This window comes from Mycetomoellerius zeteki, unplaced genomic scaffold (assembly GCF_001594055.1).
Source record: "Mycetomoellerius zeteki isolate Tzet28-1 unplaced genomic scaffold, Tzet1.0 scaffold48, whole genome shotgun sequence".
NCBI classification, from domain to species: domain Eukaryota; kingdom Metazoa; phylum Arthropoda; class Insecta; order Hymenoptera; family Formicidae; genus Mycetomoellerius; species Mycetomoellerius zeteki.
In genome coordinates, this window is record NW_017257479.1 from 552,314 (window position 1) to 562,656 (window position 10,343).

The window sequence follows — 10,343 nt, forward strand, 5'->3', positions numbered from 1 at the left end:
AAGCGTTTCCGCGTCCAGTGTGCAGGAGCCATAAGACATTGCTTGAGATTAAGTCCGGATCTACAATAGATGTTTTAAGCCTTAAGCCGTAAGAAATTGACCAATTACAGTCGAATTTGAGGGGAATGATCGACTATGATTCGTCCATTTCTTATGGCTTAAGGCTTAAAACTCTATTGTAGATCCGGACTAAGACCGGACTATGGATTCCGACCTATGAATACCAGCCAAAATCTGAGATGCCGTGCGCGCGCAACTTCACGCGTATTGGACCCGCGTTACTGCCGATGCGCAGAAGCGCGCGCCGCCGCAACGCGGCGCTCCCTTCACGCAGGAGGCGACATTCAGACAGGCGGCGGATAGCTTGTTCTTTCTGAGGGAGTCCGCCATAGTTGGTGCACGTATAATTTGGACCAGGCCGTCGACAATCGGACAACATCCAAGATGGTAAGTAATCGTGTCGCAACGCTTTTGCAGCGATCTTTGACCACGTATTACCGCGCTCGAGTTATCGTCAATATTTTTCGCGGAATATCCTTTGCGGCTGAGCACACCGAGGCTTCGTTTCGTGGTATCCTCCCCTCCTTCCCCGCATTCGTGATCGTTCTTTCCGCATCTCGCTACAATAACGCGATTACTTCGGATTGCGCAACTTTATCCGCGCGATATCCGTTCCGAGTTTCGGATCCGCAATGGCCCGAATCTGGATTGTTGATCACAAGATGGAACGAGATACCATCATGGGGACACGAACTCGAGAAATTCCATCGTCGCGGCATCCCCACGAGCGGAAATATATCTCGCAACGTGTCATGGTGCACCTCGCGTGGCTGCCGACACGCAAGTCGCAACGTGCTCGGAAGGGGGGGGGAAGAGCCAACGCTTCTCCTCTCATTTCCGAGGTCCTTTGTCGGCTCGATCACGACGCGACGCTTCCGGAATCAAGAATCTGCGTATAGAAAAATGCATCGACTGTTGAACATCTCTGGAAAGTCGTCGCGAGACGTCTCGAACGGAAGAAATATGTTGCGCTCGCAACGTGGTAGGTCTCGTGGCGTGATCCTTAGTGCGTGAGGCGTGTGTTAGTATTCTTGAGACAGTATTGCTCCTTCGGGACTTTTCTTGATAATAAGAATTTTGGAAATACAGATTGGAACAAAGGAAGCACGTAGAAGAACGCTACTGAATGTCATGATGAGATCCCTTTATGGTTTCATATAATACAGCACAAGTATATTAAAAGATGGTACATTGTATAAATATAATTGTGTCTAGGACAGTGAGATGAACTTCTTTTCAGTAGTACTAATTTGAGACAGTTCTGGGCGTTAGACATTTTCTCTGACGTGCAAGGAGCATGTTTCAATATGTTCATTGTCAAAGTCTATTACAAAAGTATTTTGCCTTTGTAAAGATCAATAAATGATTAAACATCTTACATATATTGTGGAAAAAATAATTTTTAAAACTAATTTGTAAAGGACTCATTTTTCCCCATGTTGCAATATGTTGCAATAGTCTTGTTAGAAATCATTTATATAACGAACTGCTCTGTATTTCAGATTAATTATTGATTATATTATACATTTGTATATTTACGCATGTAAATTTAAATCAGAGATTAATTTTAATCACTTTTTAATATATAGTGATAGTAGAAATAACTTGCGGACTCATACAATTAATGTGTACTCAAATTAAAAATATGCTATTGCAGGTGAACTTTACGGTAGACGAGATCCGTACCATGATGGACAAAAAGAAAAACATCAGAAACATGTCCGTCATCGCACACGTCGATCATGGAAAGTCAACTCTGACTGACTCCCTTGTATCTAAGGCCGGTATTATTGCTGGTGCCAAGGCTGGCGAGACCCGATTTACAGACACGCGTAAGGATGAGCAGGAACGATGTATCACCATTAAATCCACGTAAGTTTCACCGTCTCGTGTCCTGTGCCTGAATTTTGCATTATCCATTGTTATATCCATTCAATTAATATTGCTTACTGCTCTCCTTCTAGCGCTATTTCCATGTTCTTCGAACTCGATGAAAAAGATTTAGTCTTTATCAAAAATCCCGATCAACGTGACAAAGACGAGAAGGGCTTTTTAATTAATTTGATCGATTCACCCGGACACGTAGATTTTTCGAGCGAGGTCACAGCTGCCCTTCGAGTCACTGATGGAGCTCTTGTTGTTGTTGATTGTGTATCTGGTATGTGTTTTATGATTTTCTTCTATTCGTATATCGGTTTCTTTGCCGCGATCGAACAGGTTGATCTTCCAGCACACAAGTGTTACTCTATAGTATGCTGGTTGGTTTGTATAAATTAATCGGTGTACATTGACAGTGTTGACAGTGCAACGGAAGAAGAGTAAAAAGCAGTTGTGTCTAAACGCTGTTAGTGGACCTCTATCCTTATGTCCGTTATTAACACGCTACGATACAAATGCTACATAGCCTTTCATGAGATTATTATATTGTTACCATTATTGTATTACCTTTTTGTAGACATACAATTCTTACCAGAAAATAAATAGTATCGATGATTTCCTGAAATGAAGAGAGTGATTATAATTATTTGCTTATTTCTTTTTAGGTGTATGTGTACAAACTGAAACTGTACTTCGCCAAGCGATCGCTGAACGTATCAAGCCCGTTTTATTCATGAATAAAATGGACCGTGCACTGTTGGAACTCCAGCTTGATAGCGAAGATCTCTATCAAACTTTCCAGCGTATTGTTGAAAACGTTAACGTTATTATTGCAACGTATTCCGACGACGATGGCCCTATGGGTGAAGTTAGAGTAAGTGAAATAAAAGGTTTTAATACAAAGAACAATCGTTATATATACCTTTCCTAAATGTGTATTTGTAAAATAGGTAGATCCCAGCAAAGGCTCCGTAGGTTTCGGTTCTGGCCTTCACGGCTGGGCTTTCACCTTAAAACAATTCTCCGAGATGTACGCCGAGAAATTCAAGATTGATGTAGTAAAACTAATGAACAGACTGTGGGGCGAATCCTTCTTCAATCCTAAGACCAAGAAGTGGAGCAAACAGAAAGAGCCTGATAACAAGCGCTCCTTCTGTATGTACGTCTTAGATCCAATTTATAAGGTAAATTCTCACTGCCTTAAATATTACGTAAAGTAATCAATGTTTGCATTATCATCATGATAAGCGTTGATAACTAAAATAAAAAATTATTTTTTAGGTATTCGATAGTATAATGAATTATAAGAAGGAGGAGGCAGACAATCTTCTGAAAAAGCTGGGTATTGTGCTAAAGGCCGAAGATAAGGACAAGGACGGAAAAGCTTTGTTGAAGGTAGACTTCTTTCTAGATTGTGATACATATATATTTCTTGTGTAATTATGCATAATGATGATTGTTTTTTTTTCTGACATCTAATGACCACATTAAGTTCACTTTTTTTGGAATGTTTTTTTTATCGTGTTGTACAACTTTTTACAGGTTGTTATGAGAACATGGTTGCCTGCCGGAGAGGCTCTTCTTCAGATGATTGCCATTCATTTACCATCTCCTGTAACTGCTCAAAAATACCGCATGGAGATGCTGTACGAAGGACCGCTCGATGACGAAGCTGCCGTTGGAATTAAGGTTTGTAATATATGTCCGAGCTTTTCGGATATTTGATACAAATATATGATGATATATAATTCACAGACCTGTGCTGAAACGTAATGAGGGAAAATCGAAATTCTGACTAAAAAAGAATTCTAGATTATTAAAAGAGTTTGTTTTCAATAATTAAATTAAGTTATCTTTTGTAGAACTGTGATCCTAATGGACCACTGATGATGTACGTTTCAAAAATGGTACCGACATCGGACAAGGGACGTTTCTATGCTTTCGGCCGAGTATTTTCGGGCAAAGTGTCTACCGGTATGAAGGCCCGCATCATGGGACCCAACTTCCAACCGGGCAAGAAGGAAGATCTGTATGAGAAAGCTATCCAGCGCACTATTTTGATGATGGGTCGTTACGTCGAAGCTATCGAAGATGTGCCTTCTGGTTAATGTCAAGATTGCTTTTTTGGATGCTTTCTATTTAGCTTGACGTTTTTGTTGACATGTGTCATCAAATGGAAAGCACCCTTTATTTCTAATTACAAGCATGATGTTTGTTCAACAGACCTGTTCTGACTTATTTATGATAGAAAAATAGAACGGCCAGCTGATTTAGTTAAATAAAATTAAAATTAATTAATGTACATCCACATGTGTTATAACTAATTTAATTTACGCAGGTAATATTTGCGGTCTTGTCGGCGTCGATCAGTTCTTGGTTAAGACCGGTACTATCACAACGTTCAAGGATGCGCACAACATGAAAGTTATGAAGTTTTCTGTATCGCCTGTTGTGCGTGTTGCAGTCGAGCCGAAAAATCCTGCTGATTTGCCAAAATTGGTCGAAGGTGTGTAAGTTTCCCAGCTTAATTTTATTATTAGCCTCTCAAAGAATAATTAAATTTTACTGAAAATCTATGATTTTTGAAATGTGAATTTCTGAAATGGGTTATTATATACTACTTTATTTATAATCTTTAATCACACACACAGTTTTGTATAAAATTGAGACACTGATTTTATATGATGAAAGTACTTTGAGCATTGGGTTATGAAGATCCATGATTTAAATTTTTTCATCTGACGATATATCGATAAATCTTATTAAATATTATTTAATATCTTGTTTGCACATGTGTGATTTAATTGTGTTCAATTCTTTAGGTCTCAAACGTTTAGCGAAATCCGATCCTATGGTACAGTGCATCATCGAGGAATCCGGTGAGCATATTATCGCTGGTGCCGGAGAACTGCATCTCGAAATTTGTCTAAAAGATTTGGAGGAGGATCACGCATGTATCCCGATTAAAAAGTCCGATCCCGTCGTTTCGTATAGAGAAACGATTTCCGAACAGTCGAATCAAATGTGCTTGTCGAAATCTCCGAACAAACACAATCGTCTGTTCATGATGGCGTGTCCAATGCCAGATGGTCTCGCTGAGGACATCGACAGTGTAAGTTTTTTTTTTTAAAGGAACTTTCAATTAACATGATATATTTTTAATAAATTAAATAAAATTTTAATAAAAATTTTAATAAAATATGGAAGATATTAGCGTAATTAAATTATTAGTTTGAATCGACATTTTGAATCGAAAGTAAATTTTAATCTTTCGATATTTTATAGGGCGATGTTAATCCACGAGATGACTTTAAAGTACGTGCTCGTTACTTGAACGAGAAATACGATTACGACGTGACGGAGGCAAGGAAAATCTGGTGCTTCGGACCTGACGGTAGCGGACCTAATATACTGGTCGATTGCACTAAAGGTGTACAGTATCTCAACGAAATTAAGGATTCTGTGGTAGCTGGATTCCAGTGGGCCACGAAAGAGGTGAAAGATTTTTTGCATTGAATCAAATATAGATTATTAACTTATTAAATTATTAATTCGGCAATAATTTACTTTTACATTATTACAGGGCGTTCTTTCGGAAGAGAATTTGAGAGGTGTACGTTTCAACATACACGATGTAACATTACATGCTGACGCGATCCACAGAGGTGGTGGTCAAATTATCCCTACCACAAGACGTTGCCTTTATGCCTGTCTTCTCACTGCCTCACCCCGTATTATGGAACCCGTTTACTTATGCGAAATTCAGGTAAATTATTGGAAATCTATTTAATGATGACGCACATCGTCCATTTTATACACAAATTGTAATAAAAAAATCGGCAGAACAATTAAATATCGAAATTATCTTTTTGCAGTGCCCGGAAGTAGCAGTCGGTGGTATCTACGGCGTGCTGAATCGTAGAAGAGGTCACGTGTTCGAGGAACAACAGGTGGCAGGTACTCCTATGTTCGTAGTTAAAGCGTACCTTCCTGTAAACGAATCCTTCGGCTTCACTGCCGATCTGCGCTCCAACACCGGTGGTCAGGCTTTCCCACAGTGTGTGTTCGATCACTGGCAGATCTTACCGGGTGACCCGATGGAACTCGGCTCTCGACCTTACCAAGTTGTGCAGGTACGTACATCAATGATTTTCTCGTATATCTTCTCCGTTTGCTATTATAACGCATGTCCATGAGACAAAGTATCGGATTTTTCATTAAACAAGTGATTATTTTATCGCTAAGCAATTCTCCGATATCTCACCACGTGCATAACTGATGGCGGCGACAATTCGATGTACCGCTGTTTTTAATCTCGTGGGAAAGAAAGCGTTTTTAGTTTTGGTACTCCAGTAGACTATCTGGTTTACCTGAATAGGGAAACATACAATTTTTTTCAAATGCAAATAAAACGTTATGGAATTAATTAACTAACTTATCACAGTTATGATCAAACATATTGTTTTTTTGCAGGATACACGTAAGAGGAAGGGATTGAAGGAGGGTCTCCCAGACTTGAATGCATACCTTGACAAATTGTAACCTCAAGTCCGCGCACCATATTTAAATATCTATTTAAATATTGTAATTCGATTAATATTGCTGGAGCGGTTGTATACAATTACAACATAAAACATCGGTTTACTATGAATTTTGTTTTGCGCAATCATCCGTGAGAGACACGCAATTATAAATACGAACAAGAATAATAAAATGTAATTATAACGAAGGAAGCAAAAAAAAAAGAATGAGCGGAGCATATCTGCATGTAAAAGTGGGGCGGTATGTTTTGTACATTTATTTAATTAAGAACGGTAAAACAAGATCGACCGGTTGCTTATGTTTTTAGCATATTGGGTGGATAACTATAATTGTTATTATGGCGTTTTCCGCGTCAATTTTGTTTAAAAGAAACTAAAGACAATTCTGTAATCGTTTACATTGCTTTTTTTACTGGAATTTAATATCTTACTTTACATTGTAAATTTTTCAATCGATTGGATGCGAATGGTTCCCGGAAGCTAATATTAAAGAGGAAGAGGATCATCACAATGTACTCATACTACAAAAATATCAAGAAATTAAAGCTGAAATTACGAAATAGAACAGCAGCGATTTTTATTTCCTCTGCCTGATTAATAGGCACCGAATATAACGATAATTTATTATGCACATATACATCAATTTATTATTTCTGAGGCTAATTGTATATAAGTACGTCATTCTTTTACACACAATTTTTTATTCTCTAATTGATCTTTTATAAATTGAGGCATATATAACGAAATAAGGACTTACGATCGAGAAACTGAGATTACGAGTCAATCGCTCTTAATCGTGCTACATAATGAGGATTATTATATAAAATAATTAATTTTTTTTAGTAACAATATTGAGATGTTTCATAATCACAAAATCTCATTTATATTCAACAAGATAACAGATCTTTTCTTTGCATATTAATACTTTGTAGACTTTTAATGTCGTTAATTTTTCAATCTTTACGATGCCTCTCTTTGGTTATCTCGATGTTCTCTACAGAGAGATAATATTAATATTTTTTACGTTTTATTTGACAAATTAAAAATGCTGTTATAGCTAAAATTGTTAATATTACATACGTAATCGTCAATACAGCAAACGCGAATGCTACGCGATTTTCGCCATTCTTGCGAAACAAAGACATTTCTTTGACTACGGAGTCGTAAAGTTTCGGAGTTGCATGGGTATCACCAGTATTGGCTCGTTGATTCGTGGGATGTCCGTGTAAATAGACCATGTACGCTCGATACAATCAAAGATGCCTGAAATAAATAAGAGTAGATTTGTAATAGTTCTAGTAATCTTCCGTAATCTTACGCAGTTTTTTTTTTTTTCTTTATTTGCATTTGAAATATTCCTATTGCAATTCTACTAAACGAGTTCTGATTCATCGAAAAAGAGTGGGAGATTGAAAAGCGTGTGCAGAAATTTTAATTAGTCTTCATTCTTGAACATAACAGGAAACTTTAAAATATGATGTAATCAACAAATGTGATGTAAGATTCTAATTTTCTTTGATGTAATCTTTCTTGCGCATCGTTTTTCATTTCTAATAATCCGTATACTATTGTATTTGTTTGATGACCCTACTAGTATGATTTATATCTTCTTTTAAAAATTTTAGTTGAAGAGGAATAAAAAGAAAGAAGAAAGTAAAAGAATAGTTTGATGATCCTACTAGCATGATCTATATCTTCTTTTAAAAATTTTAGTTGAAGAATAAAAACAAATAAGAAAGTAAAAGAATAGAAATATATTCGATTTTCTGATGTAGGTGTAGGATATACCAGTGGCAATCGTCTTGATCTCATCATCTTTGCCGAAGTCGTGATAGATCCTATAATCTTCGCCCGTCTGATCGCTAAGTACATTGATCACATCCTCACGACATTCCACCGGCGGATGTTTTGAAATCATCTCCATTCTTCTGATACTGCTCTGTATGATCCTTCCCTTCTCTTCCTCTACCTTTAGACGTAGGTATCTGAAACCATAGGAGTTTATTATACGAGAACAAAACACACGAAGACCTATACAATATATTCCACACAACATAAAATATTTCAAAAATATTTCTAAAATATAAATATATCCAAGAAATCAGTTTTTGAAATATTTTTTTTTATATTTATATACAATATTTATACAAGATTTTTAAAATATTTTGTGCAATATTTTAAAAAGTTTTAGAAATGGGATACACTATAATTATGACTGCATATTACTACAATATATACTGTACTTCGCCATTGTATGATTAAAAAGGGACAATTAGAGGAGGCGAAAGAATAACTTCTTCGAGATGCAAGAAAGGTAAGTAAACGCGTTATTTCACGAATGGAATACTCTATGCATATGTAAATCTATATGCAATGTGGGCATCATGTACTTGTTGCAATGGGACGCATTCTCGCCCGGGCTGACGGTCAGGATGTTGAGTTGCGACCGATTGGCGTCCGCCTCGGCTGGGCCCACCTCGGCATTATGAAACATCCGGTCTCCCTCCTGCGCGAGGAACGTCATGTTCACCGAGAAGCCCTCCGCCGCGCCGTATCCCTCGTTTCTCAGCGTCTGCTGCGCCTGCACGAAGTTCTCCACACCCAGCAATGCTCGTGTCAGGAAATATCGTGCTATATACAATGAGATCTCAATTAGAGAATGAAACTACATTGATTACTGAATTTTTATACAAAATAAAAAAAATTTTTTTCATCGCGAATAGATTTTTCCCAAACAAGTTTACATTTCGAATAAATAATTTAAATTGTGGCGTTTGATACACAAAGAAATAAAGCTCACGAGTCTTGCCGGAACGCAGGATCGCAGCGCTGAGGGTGTTGATGCTGTAAACGAGGCCATGGTGATTATAGCCCATCGTATAACCCGGCAGAAAACCGGCGTAGCTTAACGACGTGAACTTTTCTTCTCTGTAGCCCGTCTCAATAACGTGAGCACTCACGAGATACCAGTGATTCAAAGTTTCACTGACGGCATCCTCATTGTGACCCAAGATCTCCTATTTTCATTGAGCACACGGCACAGAAACAGAACAACGTTGTAAATAAAAAGAATAATAAATAAATCTCACGCAAACTGATGATATCATATTACTTTATCAGTTTGCGTGAGATTTATTTATTATTTATTTATACGAATAATAAAGAGTGAATAATATAATAGTATAATATGTAATTATATATACGAAGATATACATTTTATATAACTTTTAGATTTAATGCATAGGTACGAATATTTATAATTTATTTGCGAATGTTGCAATATACATTTATATAATGTTAAGATTATATCATTTAAATAACACCTATGTTTGGTATATGATTACGTAAGACAATCGTGACGTTCCAAAGAAGTTTTTATACGGAGGCAAAAGTTATAAATTAAATAATCTATTCCAGTGTCATATGCATGCATTATTGTTTTTCACAGTAGAATTAACTCCGACTATTGATTTTCGCGTTTTACAACAGCGATTAAAATACACATCGAGATAACGCGAAGATTCTTGCCGCAAAACAGATAATTATTATATGATATCAATGAAAAATATCTGTTAGCTAAGTTTACTCCGAGAAAAGTTGGATTTTGATTTATTTCTTAATTTATTATCTGATTATGTGTTGTAATGGTCATCGCTGTTATTTTATTATACATCTTCATTCACACACCGTTGAGTTTAAATAACATGAAACGATTGATTGAAGTCCACGATGTCTCATCGAGTCTTCACTAATGACTCACAATGAGATATACTTTCCCGGAAAAAAATGTTTCATATATAATAATTATATATAATTATATAAATATAATTAGATAAAATCATATAGGGGAAGGTCACCGATACC

At 36.8% G+C, this 10,343-nt stretch overlaps 2 protein-coding genes across 5 annotated transcripts in view; one reads left to right on the plus strand and one right to left on the minus strand.

Moving 5' to 3' along the window:
• The first annotated feature begins 356 nt into the window (after positions 1 to 356).
• Positions 357 to 7,044, plus strand: eEF2 (eukaryotic translation elongation factor 2). 2 transcript variants are annotated; one of them, XM_018455391.1, is made up of 14 exons: positions 357 to 447; positions 1,718 to 1,932; positions 2,025 to 2,218; positions 2,604 to 2,812; positions 2,889 to 3,122; positions 3,220 to 3,333; positions 3,481 to 3,627; positions 3,801 to 4,041; positions 4,277 to 4,444; positions 4,761 to 5,050; positions 5,224 to 5,433; positions 5,522 to 5,704; positions 5,814 to 6,071; positions 6,412 to 6,480. In XM_018455391.1, exons 1-14 carry the CDS (start codon positions 445 to 447, stop codon positions 6,478 to 6,480), a joined length of 2,535 nt encoding a protein of 844 aa, XP_018310893.1. In that variant the 5' UTR covers positions 357 to 444. The 2 variants fall into 2 exon arrangements, with proteins under 2 accessions (XP_018310893.1, XP_018310892.1); XM_018455390.1 differs by lacking the exon at positions 357 to 447 and having other exon boundaries at positions 1,706 to 1,932; positions 6,412 to 7,044.
• An 84-nt stretch (positions 7,045 to 7,128) lies between these two features.
• tan (C45 family peptidase tan) overlaps positions 7,129 to 10,343 on the minus strand; it is an 8,643-nt gene continuing 5,428 nt past the window's right edge. For 2 of the 3 annotated variants that reach the window (XM_018455393.1, XM_018455392.1), the window contains exons 5-8: positions 9,280 to 9,496; positions 8,870 to 9,110; positions 8,268 to 8,464; positions 7,129 to 7,742 (exon numbers count right to left, since the gene is read on the minus strand). In XM_018455393.1, coding sequence (XP_018310895.1) covers positions 7,633 to 7,742; positions 8,268 to 8,464; positions 8,870 to 9,110; positions 9,280 to 9,496 — 765 coding nt within the window. In that variant the 3' untranslated portion in view covers positions 7,129 to 7,632. The remainder of the gene's footprint in view (positions 7,743 to 8,267; positions 8,465 to 8,869; positions 9,111 to 9,279; positions 9,497 to 10,343) is intronic. The other variant, XR_001936843.1, reaches the window with a different exon arrangement.